The following is a 20,520-nucleotide window of genomic DNA, read 5'->3' on the forward strand; positions in this document are numbered from 1 at the left end:
CAGTAGCGTGTAATACGCATGCGTACTAGGTGAGTGTCCCAGTTACAAGAAACGTAATGTACTGTACGTCGTGACTGTAAGTAACTGATAACTTCGTGTCGATTTAAAACGAAGTTCAAACTTCGGGTTTCCCGACACGGAGGTAACAGTTACTTGTAAGTCGGGCCTGCAAGTAACCGATAACTTCGTGTCGGGTAATCCGAAAAAACTTCGGATTCCCCAACACGAAGTTATCGGTTACTTACAGTCACGACTTACAAGTAACTGATGCCTCCGTGTCGGGAAACCCGAAGTTTGAACTTCGGCTTAAACCGACACGAAGTTATCAGTTACATACAGTCACGACGTACAGTACATTACGTTTCTTGTAACTGGGACACTCCCCTAGTACGCATGCGTATTAGAGGCCACTGTACCACAAGGATGGGTGGACCAAACTCTTGCTATAAGTATAAAAGAAATGCTAGTTAGTGGTGGTGGAGGGGAGGTGGCGGTGTTCCACATCAAATTTTGCTTTCCTTCCAAGGTTGACAATTTTTCTTTGGCCACTTCTTAAAACTTGTCATTTTCAAGGCATCTAAAAGAAAGAGGTCGCAAGCGAACTTAACATATACAAACGTTTCCCGCCAAAAAACTTAGAAAAAATTTTATTATAAAATATGATACCAAACGCGCACGCGTGCATGCAAAGCTGTACCACAAGGACGAGAGCTCAAAACTCTCGCTATAAGTATAAAAGAAATGCTAGTTATTGCTGGCTGTTTTCCACATCAATTTTTGCTTCCCTTCCAAGATTGAGAATTTTCCTGTCTGGTACTCATTTTTTTCAGGGCATTTGCAAGATTGTCTTTTGTCTTTTGCCTTTCCCCATATTGGTCATTTCAAAGGCATCTGAAATAGAAGAGAATGTGACTTAAAACATACAAGTATTTCCCACCAATTAAGAGACTTAGAATATTATTCCAAAAGAACATGATCGTAACAGCTTAGTTAGAAGCTACTTAGACTTAAACAATACCTTCAATGACTTAAACTTAAACAGTATCTCCGAACTTTACATGCACTTGTACTTGATGTACCCAAACCGGCACAATCAAAACCAACTATAGCGAGACACCTTTTTTCACTTGAACTTCCATACTCTCATTGCGCGATATCTCAGAAATAATATTTTCTTTCACATGTAAATCTGCATGTAGCTGTCCCTGAACCGGCACGATTCAAAATCGATCGTAGCGAAATTTGCTTTCATCTTCACGTTTGAAAAAGTACTGTTGACGTCTAATCAAGTTAACGGCCAAATATGCAACAAAAGGTTTCAACCGTTTAAAATCTGTCTAGTTCTGTACCTAAAACTCCTCACACACTCGTAAGCTTGGGTTTGTTGAATGCCTTGATATGAACGAGATATGATTACGTATAGCAAATATATAAACAATACGACTTACCGGGGTTTGCCCATCGTGTTCAGAGGATTCATTCGATAGCGTGCATGATGTCCTTGAAAGCCATCTTCTCAAACTTTGAAGCTGCTCGCTGTTGAAGCCTAAGGGAAACAAAAAGTAATAAAAAGAAGTTAATCTTATCCGACTGTCACTGTTAACTTCCCGTATAAATTAAAATATAAGGCAAGAATAAACGCAAATAAGATGCAAATTGTACCGTTCTTCCGTTCTGCGATAAACACATCAGGCTTTTTTTTTCACAAGGCAATAACCTATTTTTTTAAATATATATACATACATTTTCCAATTCGCAAATAATCAGCTGCCCTTTAACCTTTTTTACGACCAATAGTGCTTATTAAAATTAGATTTTATTATCTCAGAACGCTGCGATAACTGTAAACATGACAAATTTATAATTATTTGCTCGTTCAACGCTTTAATACTTCAAAGCTGAGGATCATAAATTTTACGTTTGTATCTTTAGCGAGATAAAAATTTTCCCCCAACACAAAACAAAAACAATTAAGCACCAAAGTAGTACATTGTGTGCGCTGTTTAGGTACGTCACGCTGACCATTAATGCGCGCCACTCGTATGCTTATGTAGTCAAGTTTTCCGCGCAAAATGTGTCAAGTCGAGTTGGCGCAGTGGTTTGGTGCGCGCCTCTCGCTCCGGGGCTAGACAGAGTCGCAAGTTCAAGTCCCGGTCCTGGCGGCATTTTTTTTTCAACCATTGTGCAAGTACTTTAAAGTAATATTTTCTTTTAGATGTGCGTGCAGTTTCGATCATAAAACCTACAGGTAACAACCCGCTTCTGGCATAGGGTTAGGCTTATAAGGGAGAGACCCCTGGGTTTGCCAGCCAGCACAACTTTGGCTGAGTGACCCATCTTTCAAGGAGCAGGTCTCTTGCTACCCTGATGTGACATCATATCTCGAAATCTGACTCACACCTGCATTGATAATTAGTCTGAAATCTCTCTTAATTATTTACCGAGATTTTTTTCCCATTAAAACAGCAAGCAGGTGACTGTTTTCGTCCCATTAACTGATTCTGGCTACAGAATTTTGTCACAGATTTTAAATCCGGTAAACTTGGGTTAGTTAACCGCGTTGATTGAGGTAACATTCAGCATAGCTGATCAAATAATCAAATCCACAGTAAATGTTAGCAACATAACTTACTTGAGTTTGTCTCTCGTGTTAACGAAAAATGTGAGAGGAACTTTTTCAACAGTGTAAATGATGCTTTGGAAAGTCACCTTCTTGAACATTTGAAACCAGCCACCGTTGATAACTGAAAGAACAAGATAAGAACCTTTACTTAAGTGTCAAAAACAAAAATGTTTCACCTTTAGTCCACTTCCCTATCAAATTTCGTACTGGTTGTCGTCTTATAATACAAGACGAAGAATAAACACAAATAAGATGCAAATTGTTTAACGTAAACACATCTACTATAATTGTTTGTGTCACCCTACAGCAATTTAACTGACTACAATAAACTGATTTTAAATAAACAGTTCTGAAGCGCGAACTAATAATCAATGCTACGTTGACGTTTCTATGACCGTCACTAATAAAATTTGCCTTAAATTCAGTACACAATTACAAACATATAATTGTCTTTACCATGATTTACATACATGTACTTCAAAGCTGGGTTCATAAATTTATCATCCCAAGATAGACTTGCGCAAAAAGAAAAATATATAAAATTCTTGCAGAGTTGCATCCAAAACAGAGCATTGTGTGCAGATCCACAGGACAGATTACACTTTCAATGAATGGTAACCCCAAATTTAGATCTCTAATTACGCCTCACTTCTTTTCTCATTCTTTTCCCACTTTTTCTTTTTTATTTTATTCACTTTTTCCTAACTTTCTATTTTCCTGTTTATTAATAATAATAGAAAAAAAAAGCATTTGTAACTATTGATAGACTGGCCCTCCTAGACTAGCGCTAGCTATCCATGGGTCAGTCCAACTGTAAAATGTACATTAAAGAATAAAAAAGATTGATTGAATTATAACCAAACCAAACGTGGGTGAAGGGTAAGTAATTAAAGGGACACAGTCAGCTGGAGCACATGCGCGTTAGATACCATTTCATAGCTGATTTGTACATCACAGAGACGCGATCCATACTGTTTTTAACCAAAATCATAGGATGAGCAAAAGCACACTCAAAAACAGGTTTTTCAGTAAACGATTGAAAATCAAGCAAAACACTGCAAAGATTGAAGCGGATTTCTAGATGTACTTTGATTTCAGTTTGAGGTGAACTTTTTTCAAAGTGAGAAAACTAGTGTCCAGGTCAGTGCGGTCTAAAAGCTGACTGTGTCCCTTTAAGGCTAGTTCCATATGTACGCCTAGCGGACCTATTTCAAGACACTGAAGTTTCCAAATGAGACTACCTGTATTCTGGTGAAATGGATGAAAGATTGTCATGTTCAACATCCTTGGTCGTAAGGTTGAATACCTTTGGTCTTAAAATCCTGTGGAGGTTAAACATTTTATTTGAAGAATATTAATTAATCAATAAATTGTTCATATTAATGATAATAAATTATCATAAATTCTAATCATTATTTAATTAGTAATTTTCTCCTCAGTTTGCAGGTCAGCACCAGCCATTTATTTGCCAGAAAATAAATAATAAGTAATCAAAACAGTGAATAAAATTGATTTAATACTTGGCAAAATCCTACTCAAAATAGTACATATACTAAGTGAGCTGAGTAGTCACATAAATTTTCAAATTTTATCTGGGTTGTAAACCTGAAGTCAGAAAAAATAAATAAATAAATAGGTAAGTTAATTAAATTTTAAGAAAAGAGAAAACTAAAACTTTCTCAAGATCAGTTTCAATAATGTAAAAAGTTGAAATTCAAATCAGAGCAACAATCTATTAGACATTTTTGAACTGTTCTTTTGTAGCATCAGTTTCTTTTACACACAGGGAAACAAAGGCACCAGACAAAGGCAACATGAAATCAACTCCTATACAGGTCAGTTCTTACATCAATCTCATGTGGAGTTCAAGATCAATTTTGTCTTGTACTCGCAATTTGAATATAAGACCAGTCTATGCTTCACAGATCAAGAAACTCAGGAAGAGTTTTTTGGTGGAACCAGCTCCCTTGTAGGCCAGTTCTTACACCCATCTCCTGTACAAAGCTCACAATCCATTCAGCACATGCAGAAAGTCCAATTGTTCCTAAACAAGTTTTTTTTTCTCTTGTGCTGGCAATTTGGAATGTGCAACCAGTCAATGCTTCACAGATCAAGAAACTCAGGAAGAGATTTTTGGTGGAACCAGCTCCCTTGTTGGCCAGTTCTTACACCCATCTCCTGTACAAAGCTCAAGATCCATTCAGTAATGAAGACAGTGCTGGTTCTGAAACAAGTTCTTACTTTTCACCTTTTTTGTGAGACCAAGTCTATGCTTCACAGATCAAGAGACTCAGGAAGAGATTTTTGGTGGAACCAGCTCCCTTGTGGGCCAGTTCTTACACCCATCTCCTGTACAAAGTTCAAGATCCATTCTGCATATGAAGACAGTCCAATTGTTCCTAAACAAGTTTTTTTCTCTTGTGCTTGCAATTTGGAATGTGGGACCAGACAAAGCTTCACAGATCAAGAAACTCAGGAAGAGATTTTTGGTGGAACCAGCTTCCTTGTGGGCCAGTTCTTACACCCATCTCCTGTACAAAGCTCAAGATCCATTCAGTGCATACAGACAGTCCAATTGTTCCTAAACAATTTCCTTTTTATCTTGTGCTGGGAATTTGGATGAGAGACCCGTTGATGCTTCACAGATCAAGAAACTCAGGAAGAGATTTTTGGTGGAACCAGCTCCCTTGTGGGCCAGTTCTTACACCCATCTCCTGTACAAAGCTCAAGATCCATTCAGCGCTTGCAGACAGTCTAATTGTTCCTGAACAGGTTTTCTTAAAATCTTGCACTGGCAATTTGGATGAGGGACCACTCTATGCTTCACAGATCAAGAAACTGTGGTAGAGTTTTCGGTGGAACTGACCATATCCATATTTGTGTGACCTTACACTCTCTTATAAAATTGTCTTGGATTGATGGATAAATCAAATTTTCCTTGCCCCCTAATTTATTAATTAACTTGAAATAGTAAACAATAATTTATTGAAATAGTCTCTGTCAGAAAAATTCGAATGAAATTTTCTCAGTCAGTTAAAACAAATTGTCACAGGACCAGGCCATATCTATTCTGGGTTTGACAACTTCACAATAATTTACACATAAAGGCTGCAGCAGTGTAGCGTTTTGTAATATACAGGATGAAGTTGGGCAAATACTTAACTGAATGCAATTCTGTGTTTCTTTGTATCTAGTCACAGAGAACATTATCACTTGAGCTCTTTTCTCCTGATGGAGGAAAACAAATGAAAGATATTTATAAACTACATGTAAATAATATTTAATTAACCCAAAGGAATACATGTAATTGTAAACAGCACATGTCTTACAGGCTTAACATGCTTAACCCACTAACTGTTAAACTCACCACCAATTCATGAGCTTGGGAAAGGTGCCTTGGGAAAGGTGGAGCCAAGCAAGATATGAGCCTCCAGCAGCCCATGCAGGTCTCCATGGCAACACTGCTAGCGGCAACCACCAGGCACTGTAATACTGACAGAATCAGTGGAGATACTTATTACCCACACATGTATATTTACTGTCAGCTGTGAAAGGAAGGGAGGCAGGGTGAAAAAGTATGCTACAAACATGAATGGCACGCAAAGCAAACTGCAAGTTCTTCCACAGCGAGCAAGCAACACTCTTAAGTCCTGTAAAATCCTGTATGAGACCCCACAGAGCATGCCCCCGCCTGAAAGGCTGCTGACCAGCACTAGCTCAAGTCAAATGTTGGCTAAATTACATTTAGCCACATAGTGTATCACTTGACCAATATATTTACAATAAATTATGACAATATCCTCAAGGGAACTGTGTTTAGTTTAAAAACATTACATGTAGCTACTAAAGTGAAGTCTTAATTCAGAAACAAGTGGTGACGTAGACCTTCTACATGCAAAGTGAGAGCCTTTAACAATGTGTATGAATGCAAGAGAAGTGATTTCACCTGAATTGAAACATTTTAAGACATCCCGATTTCTACTGGCTACAAGAGCTTTGTGAGTCCAGGGGAAGAAGTGGTCAATATCCTAAATACGTGTGGCCAGTAATTCCATGTGATCTAACTCAACAGTCTGGGCTCAGGAAAAAAAAAACAAATTGAACTCCAGCTTCCTCTTGGGACAAGTAGCACTCAAATTTTGCTTGCCCTGGGCAAGTACATGTATTTGTCCCATAAGATCAGACAGCATTTTTTGGGAGCCCTGCATAGTGCGAGTGTGCATCCAAGACTCACTGTGTGCAAAATAATGTTATCACCAATAAGCAGAATTTTGCCACTAACTTTAAGCAAGAAAAATCCTTGTTCATGGTTTATACAGGTTTGATGACCTTTTATTCAAGGACTTTTCCAGGACTTTTCCAGGACTTTTAACAATATTCAAGGAGTCCGTTTCCACAGGCACGATATCACATTTCTTTCACAGTCACTCCAAAAGAGCAATTCCTGTAAGTGCAAATAATGTTGTACAACCAAAGGATAGGGTTGTACAGAATCATTCCTTCAGCTTTTCCAGCATGGAACTTAATTTTTTGTCTAAGGAAACCAGATCATTAAGTTTGTCCTTTGCAGATCACCTCAAAGCATTCACCTGAGTGACAAAGGTTAACTTAGCAGTAGCCTCTGCTTTGGTACAAAGTTCATCGGCTGTGTCATTGAGTGACTTAATCTCAGCATCAATTCTCTTCTTCTTCTTTTTGACTTCATCAGTCTCTTCCAGCACACACTTTCTTTTTGATCGTTCCTGTTCAGTTTTTTTCTTCTGCCTTTCTTGATCAAGGTATTTCTCATACCGTTGTCTTGACATCTTGACTGACAGCAGCAGTCAGGGTACCATAGTCAGTGTTAACTTTCTTCTTTAATTCTCCATAAAAACTTCCAGTTAACACTTGGGCCATCCATGCTGACCTGTATGATGTTCTTAGCCTGCAAACCACTTGACTGACCTTGTCAGTCTTCCACAAGAAATTGTTTTCTTATTTTTACAATAAGTTCAGTGCTAATTTTTTATCGTGATTATCTTATTTTTTGGATAATCACTTGGAAAAAATACATTTTGATGCAAGTGAGTTGCAGGTTTTTCTCCTTCCCACCAATTTCAAGGCGGATGGTACAACATCACATAAACACAGCCTGGCTGTCAAGTACAGTTTCAAAATGGCTGCCTCTGAAGTTGCTTCTTTCGAGACAAATTTCTTCAGGATAGCAGGCACTTCAGAGGCTGAAACTTCGGTGAAAGGAAAAACCTAAAAGTAAGCTTTTTGGAGTGACTTTTTTGCATTGAAAAAAGTTGAAAAATATCTCTTGACTTCTGTTGTTGAGTTCCATTTTTCACTAGCTAGAAAGGAAAATTTTATTTTCTTAATTTACAATTGAACTGCAGAAATATTAAACAAAATATGACTAAATGAAATGTTATCCACTTTAAAACTAAGTTACTTACTGAGCCAATGAAAGCATTTTGAATTTAATTTACATGTCTGTGGTATTTGAAAATTAAAAGCAGAACTTGGTTTACATCATGGAATGCAATGATCACCTCAAAACTAATCCTTAACCTGGGAAACCCTGTGAAATAACAGTGAATCATGACAAGGTTTGAGCTTGGGGGGGGGGGGGGGGGTGTAGATTGAGGAAGTCATTACAGTATGTCCCATTCCGAGGTGTCCAAAGGAGCAAATGTCATGTTGCCAACCACAAAGAAAAAAAGCAGACAAGTATCATTAAGTAGTTTGTCTAGTGTGAAAGCACTGATTCTTTGAGAACCTGTCAAGCCATTATGAAAAGGTAGTAATCAGTGACTGATCAGTTATGATCTGATTCAACTGGTTTACTTTTGTTGAAGTTTGTGTTGAGAACATCATGTGAGTTCTGTTGAGGTCAAGAAATGCCATAGTGACTACTGTAGGGGTGAGTAGTTGTTGGTATAAGTTGAGTAGTGTCTGTTCTTAGTTAGTTTGGTGGACACTTGTTGAAAGTGTGTCATACTATAGGTTTTAATTTGAATGGAATTGGTTCAGTAGTTTGGTGCAGTTATTTTTTTTTTTTCAAAGGTACGGTACAAAAGGGAGCCTTCCCACTTTCTCCATTTATTCCCCAAGCGAACTTTCCCTGATTTTGAAAAACTAAAATTTCTCTGACTATTTTGGATCCCATCATAATAGTGCATTAATTAAAAAGGGAAAAAAACTGTGCTGCATTTTGCTCTTGGGGGATTGCCCTGAAGGAACCAGGTTAAGTTTTGATTTGATCATCACATAAGAACACAAGTGTTTACCTGGTCCTGGATTGAAAAAAAAAAATCATTATTCTAGAATAAGCTTGTCTTGTCCTCCTGTCTTGTCCTCAGTATTTTGTCTTCAGCTGTTCAAAAGAAGAAATAGCAAAATTTAGATACTGTACAAATGTTTATGGTGTAGTGGCATCACACCAGGTGAAATGGTCCCCAGATTAAGAAACCTTCCAAAAGTCCTTGAGTTATAATCTTGAACACAGCACTTTACTCAAATAGTAACTTACTTCACCAAGGATTATAAATGGATACCTGCAACCTACAGTGGAACCCCGTAAATACGGTCATCAACGGGCCATGATAATTTGGCCGTATTACCTGGTTCACCATATTAATGGGGTAGGGTCAAATTTCATGACTGGTCTAAATTGAGTGACGTCTTAACAGAAGTAACAGATACATGTATTAATATCACAATTGCACTTCTGAACCACTCTTGTTCTAATAACATCCAGAAAGTCAAAAAACAAATTGAAACTTCAACCAGCTCATACATGTACAATATTTAGATTGGCAAAAATGAACATAACCCACTCACCCAGACAATCACTCTATACAAACTACTGGCACTCCTAGGTTAAAACCATTTACTATATAACTGGCCGAGTGGCCATTTAAACAGGGTAAGATTGTAAAGGATTATACAGGCTGAGATTTCAAAATGTGACAGTTGGCCGTATTAAAGGGCTGGCTGCATTGACAGGGTTTTTCTATGAGAAAAATGTATGGGCGTTTCGCCAGGACACAAAAATGTGGCATAATAACAAAGTGACTGTAAGGTGGGGTTCCACTGTACAGGTACTAGATTAACGAGACAAAATGGCGATAAACATGGGATTAAGAATAATTTGAGTTATTATTTATGTCTCTGTCAAGTTCTGGTATCAACTGATTTGTGAAATGTGTTGCAATTTACCCTACCACAAGTGAAAACTTTTAAGTTTTAATAAAAAAATAAATTACCAACTGAATGAACGCATTTTGTTGTTTCCAAGGGTTACATGTACATTAACATTCACAGCAGGAGGGCAACTGGTTTTCACAGGCAGGTAAAATTCTTTCAACTAAACGTCTTCAGAAGAAACCCTGTTCTGTAGATGGTCAAACCAGGCTGGCAAAATCATCCTCACAGCCGGTCATTTTGCCTGCTGACCGGCACCTAATGAAACCCCTGATTTATTATTAAGGGACAGTGCTATAGTCCATGCATGTGTGAAATCTTGAATATTGTTACAGAATTCTGTGTTCGATACACCATTTGAAAGCTCAATGAATGCAGATTCTTAAGATAATGAAGATACATGCAATGGATGCAGATTTCAGAAAATATCCATGCCCTTCCGTCGTCATCTAAACCCCCTTCTTGGCTTTGGAAATTCCACTGACAATGCTTAGGAATTCAGTAATCATCCAACTGCCCCCTTCCCTACAAAAAGTTTTACTTTTTTTTACAATTGATTTGAAAGGCCCTCTCTAACTTCCAGACACCTAAACATTATACTCAAATTCACCCCTTTGACTCTCTCTCCTTTTCTAACCTGAAACTTAGCTATGTGACCCGTAGTCTGCAGATCAGGCAGATTAGCAGCCCTGGCAGAGAGCAAAACGCGATACACATGGAGCGCGACCACAAATGTGAAGTGCGAGACGAAAAAAATCCACTGGTAGTCACACCATTGTTTATGCTATACCAACCCCCTTGAAATGATTGGCATGAAAGAACGAGAATTTATTGGCGTGAAAAAATGTCTCAAGTAACCAAATTACAAATGCATTCATGACGCAAAACAGTCAACAGATGTGAACATCTAAATTTAGCTAAATTTACATCATGTGGTGCCAGAATGAACAAAGGAGATATAAACCTAAACATCAAGCTTAGGAGACAAAAAGCTCAAACAGATTCAGGATGCAAGAAACATAACTTTGACAACACCAAGCGGATCTCTAAGATTCTCGAAATAACACATACTACAGTAGTCTCTGGCGATGCTGGACAAAGCTAAATACAATCCATGGTAACAAGCCACATACATGTAACTTAACACAGATTTAATCTAACAACCAGGCCCAGCATCACAACATAGAATGCAAGTAATCAACATGATCACCGACTTGTCCCGTGAGAGAGAATAATTAATATATATAGATTTAGGCCAGCCTAAAAGCATACCTCCTGGGCTGGGTTGTTCAGAGCCTGATTAAGCTAACCCAGTAAAAGGTAGAATTTTGATTTGAGTTTTGTAACTTTGTGGTGAGGTTTTCTGTATATTGTTTGGCCTTCTGTTTTGAGTTTTAATAATCACCATATACACAAAACAAAGCAACAAAAAACATTTGTATAAAACAAAAAGTTCTAATTTGGCTAAGTTTTAATCCTGGGTTAGCGTCAACCAACTTCCGAACAATCCTGCCCTGTTCTCAACAAGTTAACCTAACGTGAGCCCGTGATCCAATCGAAAACCAGCACTTGGTCAGCAGTCAACTTAAAAAAAACACGTAACCTCGATCAGCTGTAAACTTGAGCCTGCGATATGGTCACGTGATAGTTATCAGTGGATACCTTGTTTTGACAGGTGTCGATTGATCATAACATGGATGTCTAATACCAAACAAGTACATGGTAAACCAAGGCTGCATGTTTCTGTCAACCTATTTTTTGGACGATGGCCGCCATCTTGCGCAACGCCGTCATCGTCATCACTGTCGTCGTCATTTGTATGCACCCATGAGCAACCCGCTAGCCATGATAACCATGAGAAAATCAACTCATGGATTACCTTTTCTTTGCTATATGAGTAAATATGGGGCTTCGCATGGCAGCCCTTTGGGCTGCCAGAGCTCCACTAAAAAGAGATATAACACACATTTCTGCAGTAGAAATAAAGCAAGACAAACCACACTTTATAACTTGGCTCATGGAAAATTACAGAGGTGTCTAAAGTCCCTCTACCAAACGATTAGATTATGAGCTCCAGATTTCTATCGCATGATAGTTGCCGAGCGCGCAGTCCAAGACAACTCTCACACATAGAAATCGAGAGCAAATAATCTAATTGTTTTGGTATATTAAATCTACTAGACGTTCAAAACTCTATCTCAATCTTCTTCAAAGACACTTCGAAAATGCCAAGAGGTGGCCGTCATTTCATTAACAAGGGCTCACTGCTACACTACTCTCTACATGTATCTATCTCAGAATAGATTGTGGGTACCATAGCCAATCAGAGAACAGCATTCGTGATAGAACGCTAGTAGATTTATACTAAAAAGCGATGGATAAAAGCTGAAACCAAGCAGAGTTCTGACCTTTACATGTAACAGTCCAACGGCTCTACTCAACTTTTAAAAAAGTTGTCCTGATAAAAAAGTACCCTTCAGAAACAAATGAGGAGCAAAATAAAAAGTTGAGAGGCTGAAATTTATAAGAGAATGCAAATGTAGAGAGACCGTGTAGGCCTGTCACCCAATTTAACACATTTTGTTTTTTTCTTGTGTCTAAGGTAAGGTAAGGTAAATTTACTTTGAGTCGTAAACATGGGGAGTGGTTGCCCAATCTCCCGAGCCAGGGGCTCGTGACAAAAATACACGCACGCGAGTTGTGTCTGACTCCACATGGCTTAAAGCAACCAATCAGCAAAAACCGTTTGCCACGCGAACAGTTGGAAGAGCATATTAAAAAATAGTGTGACTACAGGGGGATTTTTTTTGTCTCACGCTTCAACCTCATGGGCACGCTCTGCGCTTGTGTACCACGTTTCGCTCTCTGCACCACTAATCCGCTGTTCTGCAGGCTACATGACCTGTGAAAGTACATGTACTGAACTTTGTCAAATATTTTTGCAAAGGGGAATTCCTGAGAAACACTAAAAAGCAAGCCCAACTAACCTGCTCCAAACTTATTTACCAGTTCTGACAGGGGTTACTTATTGCAGTGAGAGACTGATCCAAGTTTTCACTCACAATGCTTTCAAGACTGACAGTTGGACAAAAAGCTTATGAAGGCTTATTCTTCTTTCACATATTCATCAAACACCTAAGTTTTCCTGATTGCAGTTTCCTGTTGTTCACACAGCGTGGCTAGTTTCCACTTGTTTCACTACTCATCACCATTTTGAATATGTCAAACAAACTTGAAAAATTCAGCCTAAACGTTTTAAGTTGTAAACCAAACTTACCTCATGCACAATTCATAACACTGTCCCCTTAAGTTTCATGGAAATCTTTCAAATCTACATATCCTTTAACATTGTTCAAAGAGGAGGGATTTACTAAGAAAAAAGTCAAATACTGTAGTTTTAGCTTGTTGTGATTCTAATTTACATGTATCATTGTTTTAATGTACTAATTACTAAATACAATGTACCTGTTTATTGTAATGATTTCAGGGCTCAAAATAGTGATTCTCTGGTCACCAATGAGATGCAAAATTGAGTGTTCGTGACCAGATATTAAGAGCAGCTCGCTGTAACAATCACCTATACCTATGCGCGATAGAAAAAAATGATTTTCTCAAACTTTGTCAGGAAGAAGGTTTTCAGTAACTTCTTTCATAATTGTAACTTTGAGGTTGTTTGAATATTATTTTCTTGTTGAGACAGCCTTACGTGTACATATTTTGCCCTGCAAAAAGCAAAACACAACCCTAAAATTACACTTTTTACAAATACTAGCAAGCCAAAATAATAAGTGTGGTTTGAGAAGCTAACCCATAATACTAAAACTAATATTTTTAACAGTTAGTCAGCACTATCAGATTTATATGTAATTCAAACCTGAATTTTCCTCAAAGTTTCAATTTATATGCTTCAACAATGTCAAAATTTAGTTCAATTTTGTGGACCAATTTCGTGGTACATCATGGTTTACATGCACCTGTCAAAACAATTTTCCCGCTTGAAAGTATCCATTAATCTAAGTTTTCATTGCAAATCTAGCTTGGACAAAACAAAAAATGGAATTATAAAACACAAAAATTCCAAGAATCTTAAAGACTAGGCACTTGTTATAAGCTAATTGCCTGACATTTTGACCTTTCATACCGTGATCAATATCTCCAACATTGATCCAGAAATGTTTGCCTGTAGGTCTAATTTCCAGTAAAATTATCTTTAGGTCTCTAAGACCAGTTACTGTAATTGAAAATACACATCAGGCTGCAAACGAGCATTTTAAGCAGATGTTAATTTTGGATAAGAAATCATACATTTGGCAGTTGGCGACTACAGACACCGCACATAACACCGCACATAACATCAGATGATAAATCAGCATCGAGAAAAATCTTAGAGAAAACTAGTCTACATAGGGTAGTTGGCAAAATTTCTTCCTTTAATTTAACCTATCTTGATAAAAAAAATTGGCTGAAATGGTAACATCACTTGTAAGCTTTATGTTGCATGTACAAAACACTCTTAAATGTTGCCAGGTCTGAAACAGCTAGGGTATTGATTTTTAGGATCAGGACTTAAATAGGGTATCAAATTTTTGGTCAGGGCATTACATACATACATAAATCACCTTTATTTCACCTTGGATTTACAAAGAGTAGCTGTATAGTTAATTTCTCCGAGAAAATAATGAATAAACTTGGTCAGAATAAATAAATAAATAAATAAATAAATAAAACAATATTGATAATAAAAAAAAAATGTTCTTTTAAATAGGGTAAGGGTTTGCGGAAGTGTCTCCACCCAATTCTTCTGGCAGCACTCCCTCCCCTTTGGGCATAGGGAGGGGATGTGGTGGTTTCAAATTGACTGATACAAATGTGTAAATTACAAGTAAAAGCATTTCAAACAAATTAATTTCCAAAACAGATAGCAGTTTACACATAAGCTTAATTGCCATGTGTTGTCTCATGAATCCAGATAAATTACTCTACAAAATCTTGTTATGATTAAACAAAGACAAATAATTCATCTAAGATAAAATTATTCACCGTCTAAGGCAGATGTAGCCATTCTATTTATTTGATCTTGTCTGCTGTGTGTGTTGGGGGGGGGGGGCAGAACTCGCTGAAGATACCGCCGGTGGGGAGGGGGGAACACTCAAGAAAATACACAAACAAAGCTGGAACCCGATCAAAAGGGGAAGAAACACATATTACTACAGTTAACAATATAAATAAATCAACTATATTTTGTTTGTCCAAAGAGCTTACCTGCAATCCGAGTTCAATCGTTCGCCAACGAAGTTCTCCAGCTCCAAGCGAAGTTCTTCCCTGAAAAAATTACAACAGGTACACTGATAAGGAGAAAGTCCTCCATATGAACAAAGCATGAAAGAACTACAAGGGAAGGTACTAAATACACAATGAATAAGAACAAATTAACCTTTTGGTCTGCCTTTTTTTCAGCCTCGTTCAACTTTCGCGGTTCTACAACATGGATGAACTGTTGTTGCAAAGAATGCTGGGAGCGTCCACTCATCTCGCGCGTTACCCGCGCGAGTTAGTGTCGTGGCAATATTCGCGCGTCATCCATATTTTGCCCAGAGGGGGTTTACTCCAAGAATAATTGGGTGTGTGCGGTCCGTCTCCCAAAACCCTTACTCTATTAACGATCAAAATCTGCGATTTTCTCTGCCTTATTTATGACCTGACCAAAAATTCGAATCCTATTTATGACCTGACCCTTATATCAAAACACTGTTTCAGACCGGCCTTGTCGACTCCCGATAGCTCGAACCTGCAAGGAAAATTGAAAAAGGTTCGAGTTATTAGGAGTTCGAGTTTTCGGGAGTTGAAAACAAATGACTGGAAATAAAGAAAAAACGATGTTTAATGTTTTTAGATGTTTTGTACATTTTAATCAAATTTAACTGTACTGCAAGGGATCGAGCCAAAAGATTTATTGACATTTTGGAAAAGGAGTTAAGAAGCAACACTTTGTGAAAACCAGCGGAACCTGAGCTGAACTGACACGTTTTGTGTAATGTAAAAGAACTCGGGTCCGCAAATGATCCCAGGACCGCAAATGATCCCCAAATTGAACCGCAAATGATCCCGGACCGGAAATGATCCCTATATTGGACCGCAAATGATTTATATCAGAGGAAGGTGAGAACATGTACAAAAATTATGAACTAAAAAACATGTTTTATCATTATACAAAAAAATATTCCACAGTTGCTGTTTTGTTCTTCGAACGGTACAGATCGTTTTCACTGTCACGCAATAAAAAAAATAATAAATCGAAAACCAACCAATGGAAAAGCTAAGAAATTGTGATGTACGCTATAGAAGATAACTAAATAAGACACTTCTCCGAGTTTTAGGCCTGCGCGTTTCCCCAAACTTCAGAAATTCGTCGTAAATGTTTCCCAGAAATTTACAGAGCCCAGTAAGTAAACGCCATGTTGGTATAGAGTGGGACGTAAGGGTTTGCGGTGATGCGGTTTTGCGTTATTTTTGGTGCGGTTTTACGGAAATCTTTACTTTAAACTGCGGTATTGCGGTTTTATAGGACTAAGCAGTTTGCGGTTTTCATAAATTTTGGATCGCGATAATCGGTAAAAAAGAGAGTGCAGCCGTCTGCGCTTTCCAGTTATGGCAATTACTACTCGGATCCTGACGCTCTCGATGACTTTTAATCTCTTGTTTATGTTTTGCAAGGGACCATTGTTGTGCAAGCAAGCTTTGCCGTTTGTCATTTCCGCTTTTTCCAGTTTATAATTGGTATGAATAGCAATTTTATCCAATGATACGTCGACTTGTTGACTTTCCGGGCTGGGAATCTTTCGCTCAGATTTCCTACATTATTTTCCGTGGCCTCGTGCTGGACAATGTCTGCCGAGCAAGAAGAAGTGGTTTATGAGGATGGTCGGGAAGAGACGATGTTACTTAGAGGAGAGATTGGAAGCTCGGCGACGTTTCTTCTGGGAGCAAGAACTCGCTTCGGGAGAGTTATAACGCTTCAACAATCGTTTGCTTTACTGAACACTTCATGAGGCTGACTACGTTGTCTTCGGGTTATTCAAAATTTTTCTTGGAAAGATTTTAAATGAAATTTAAGGTTGATTCAGTCGAATTGCCACATGAAATGGGTGTTCCGAGCTCGTATCCGGGATATTTGAGCTTGAAAACTATCATCTTGACGAATTTTCGCCAAAAAAGACTCGCGGAAAGCTTGCGTTAGCTTGCGTTGTGGAACATTCGAGTGGTTTCCAGTGCTGAAGTCGTAAACATCGATGTTTTTCAATTGTGTAACTCAGCAGTATTCGTGTAGGCGCGAGCGCACTTATATTAGTTCCACAGCAGCATAACGAAGTCAGTCCCATGGACGTGTGTCAATTATTGGTCTTTTACGGAGTCATGGAAGTCGTCGATACTCGTCAGAGTGCATGATGATAAGATCAGTTATAATACTACAGTATTATTTTATGAGTGCGATGATCATACGTTGATTAACATTAACCTACACTCCTGTCAAACTAAATAAGGTCGTATTTCTAATGGAATGGCGAACTAGAAGTAATGATGACGGCACCGTAGCACATTTGTAACTACGGTTTCGGTATTTTGGTAAATTTCCATGCGGTATTGCGGTTTTTTACGTTTTTTTTACGTTTTTTTTACGCGGTTTTGCGGTTTTCGGACCCCCCTTACGCCCCCCTCTGGTATACATCCGTGGTACACCAATATGGCGGCTGGAATGTGGTGTAAGCATCTGGAACTTACTTTGGCTTTCTAGGCGACTGATTATTAGTACTAAACAAACAAGCATTTATATAAGCACTTTTCCTAATGCTCTAACTTCTAAAAGGGCTCAAAATCATGAGATAAGTATATATTTTTCAACAAACTCGATCGTAGCCTTATGTCACGCAACCTTCATAACCCTGAAATTCAAAATGCTCTGGTTTCCAAACGAAGCACGCTAATTGTAAACAGATATAAATACAAACACACCGCCTCTTATGCCTGATGAGGATAAAAATACGTCTCGTGAAGACGATCTATTGAATTAGAAGTCTTAGAAAAACACATACTTGTAAACACTCTCGAAATCCCAGTGGCAATAGTATCAAACATCTATCAAACAGCTAACTTGTCAAAACGAAGCGCAAGCCTTGGCCTTGCTTGGTCATGCATGAAGCTGAACTTCGTAACTATAGCTTGGAATTTTGGCTTCTTAGAATACCCAAGTAGTCATTTCCGAGGAATCAAAGCCAAAATACGACCGAGGAAAAATTACAAAATAAATTTGTTCAAATTTTCAGTGCTACACACTAGGTGTTTTACAACGTGATGAAGCGTTGTGGGCTTGTAGGTCTACTCAAGTGACAGCGTCTTCCTTAATAGTTGCTTCATGGTTAGATTTTAGTTTGAAACTTTAGACGAGTGGCGTTAATGGCTGATAAAATGTGATTTAACTAGAACACCGAACTATCAGTGTTTAACAAAGGAGGATATGTAGTGTATGTTGCACTGATTTTACTGAGAATTGCAAAGAAATGTAAGCCAAGTCGTGTTTTGATGATTGAGTGGTGATATTCATAACATCGTAGTTAGCAACAAAATTTAGTCGAAAGTATGAAAAAAAGCAAGTTGTAAGCCACTATAATTATAAGATGGCTTTAATAAAAACATCGGTATTCACGAACGCCAATTCCCTATCCACACCATCCCACCATCCATGCCATTCCTTATTTTTTAGTCGGGATCATTTGCGGTCCCTATTGGGGATCATTTCCGGTCCGGGATCATTTGCGGTCCAATTTTGCGATCATTTGCGGTCCGGGATCATTTGCGGTCCTGGGATCATTTGCGGACCTGTACAGTTGAACGAAAAAAGGTCACGCGGCTGCTTCAAAATAAATTTAATGTACGTTTTGAGCTACAGTACACTGTTTGTTTTGATTTGTCACGTGCACGGATTGACAGACATGGTTCGAGTTATCGTGGGTAAAATTATATAGAAAATGACCTGAAGAGAAACGGAAATTGTTTCGAGTTAGCAGGAGGTTCGAGTTATCGAGAGTTCGTGGTTACCGAGGGTAAAATTAAAGTAAATGTATTACGGAAATCGATTTTGGTTCGAGTTAGCGCTACCCTGGTTCAGATTAATGTTAAATTGCCATAATCAGAATTTATGACGGACATTTGTTGGTTTTCTTTTCGATATTGCTGAAAAAGTGGCTTCTTCTTAAAAACATACCCATATCAAGACTAGAGTGCAAAAACCATACTCTATTTATGACCAAAATGGCTACAACTGATACCCTATTTATGACCAAAACGGCTGAAAAACCATACCCTTTGAGGGGGCATATACCTATATAGCCCATATAAAACCTGGTTCTTATACCCCACCGACCTATCTGCGACATAGTCGCCAGTTGGAACTGGAAATGTTCGCCGATCTCAGTGTTCCAGTGGGTTCCCGGCCGGCGCATCTGCGATGGATCGCCGACGTACTCATATTTGCGCGAAATACAAATCGAAGGGACGCAATTTTCAACCATTCCAGCCGTAAATATGGATGGAATTGTCTTACTGGAGTACGTTGCGTCTGCAGATGATGTTCACATAGTATTTTCATCGCCGACAATCACCTACAACCACCGGTTTGCCTACGAAGTTGACTCAGCTCCCTCAGCTCAACTTAGCAGGCAGCCTGGGACAATGCCTGAGACAGATTATGATTCGACGATAAATGTTCACATATGTCCCAGACCCTCCCAGGTAGGCCTAAGGGAGAACCCCTCCCCCGGGATATTTTGATCCACTTTCGATTCATGCCTTCACGGATTGATATTCTAGTTGAAGTCTGTTGAGACCGGACCGAACCTCCCTCTTCGTACCTTCTGGCAGGAAATTTACAGGTAGTTAGGTAGTCAGCCATTAGCAATTTTTACAACTAATAATAACTTGAATTTGTTAGCACGCGAGGGCAAAACGCGCGAGAATTCCTCTCATGCATGGCTAACCATGAATTGAAGAAAGAAAGCTACAAGACCGAGGAATTCTATCGCACTGCTAAACCTTTTACAACCTGGTTGTAATGGCGTTTTGCCATCTCGCGCTAAAAAAGTCGGTGATCTTCCGGAGGGGTGTTCCACAAACATTTGGGTGGGAGTGTGCGCGCGTCGACACATTAAACCCAAACAATGCTATTTTCCCTACTCTTATTCAAACCTGTTCCTTACATTTAAATCGATATACACTATATTCAGACAAGGCCTTACCCAACAAGTGCCTCGGTTCAGACGAGACACATAAACTAGAAAAATAAAAAAGTTAGCTAAAGTTAGTAATAAGCCCAAGCTTATCACCTTGTCTAGATGATATATGCTTTTGGTTCCACACTCTCGTATTCTCGGTATCAGTCTGGAACTAGCTTACAATAGAGACTCATGCGGAGGAATATCATTAAAAAGAGAGTAATATTATTTGCATTTGAAGCGACTTCCCGAATTAGCCTTAGTTGCAAGCTAGTTCCAGTCCAAAACCGAGAACACAAATATAGTCTAATACTGACCGGAATATGCAAACATTTTTCAACCCAAAATGTTCAAATTCAGACCAAACTGGCTTCAAAACTACAGGTATACCCTCACCAATAAATCCGGTCTAACGAAATGTTCCCAAAAACAGCTTAAAAC

General features: G+C 38.5%; 1 protein-coding gene across 2 annotated transcripts; it reads right to left on the bottom strand.

Moving 5' to 3' along the window:
- Positions 1-632: 632 nt before the first annotated feature.
- LOC110067298 (uncharacterized) lies at positions 633-16,341 on the bottom strand. Of its 2 annotated transcripts, XM_089294857.1 has the most exons (8): positions 15,249-16,341; positions 15,077-15,136; positions 8,899-8,984; positions 5,991-6,115; positions 5,787-5,851; positions 3,865-3,945; positions 1,449-1,546; positions 633-891 (listed from the first exon to the last, which is right to left on the bottom strand). In XM_089294857.1, exons 4-7 carry the CDS (start codon positions 6,075-6,077, stop codon positions 1,477-1,479), a joined length of 303 nt encoding a protein of 100 aa, XP_089150983.1. In that variant the 5' UTR covers positions 6,078-6,115; positions 8,899-8,984; positions 15,077-15,136; positions 15,249-16,341; the 3' UTR covers positions 633-891; positions 1,449-1,476. The 2 variants fall into 2 exon arrangements, with proteins under 2 accessions (XP_089150983.1, XP_089150984.1); XM_089294858.1 differs by lacking the exons at positions 8,899-8,984; positions 15,077-15,136; positions 15,249-16,341 and adding an exon at positions 2,633-2,744 and having other exon boundaries at positions 5,991-6,132.
- Between the last annotated feature and the right edge of the window lie 4,179 nt (positions 16,342-20,520).

The sequence above is a fragment of the Orbicella faveolata genome, unplaced genomic scaffold (assembly GCF_042242905.1).
Source record: "Orbicella faveolata isolate gen_17 unplaced genomic scaffold, um_ofav_v1 contig_25, whole genome shotgun sequence".
Taxonomy (NCBI): domain Eukaryota; kingdom Metazoa; phylum Cnidaria; class Anthozoa; order Scleractinia; family Merulinidae; genus Orbicella; species Orbicella faveolata.

Excerpts from the sequence above, each read along its gene's own strand:
- LOC110067298 (XM_089294857.1), bottom strand. The coding sequence starts at position 6,077 with ATGGAGACCTGCATGGGCTGCTGGAGGCTCATATCTTGCTTGGCTCCA. Across the intron at positions 3,946-5,786 it reads GAAACACAGAATTGCATTCA|GATTTTAAGACCAAAGGTAT; the intron begins GTTAAGTATTTG and ends TAACCTCCACAG. Across the intron at positions 1,547-3,864 it reads TCCATTTCACCAGAATACAG|GCTTCAACAGCGAGCAGCTT; the intron begins GTAGTCTCATTT and ends TGTTTCCCTTAG.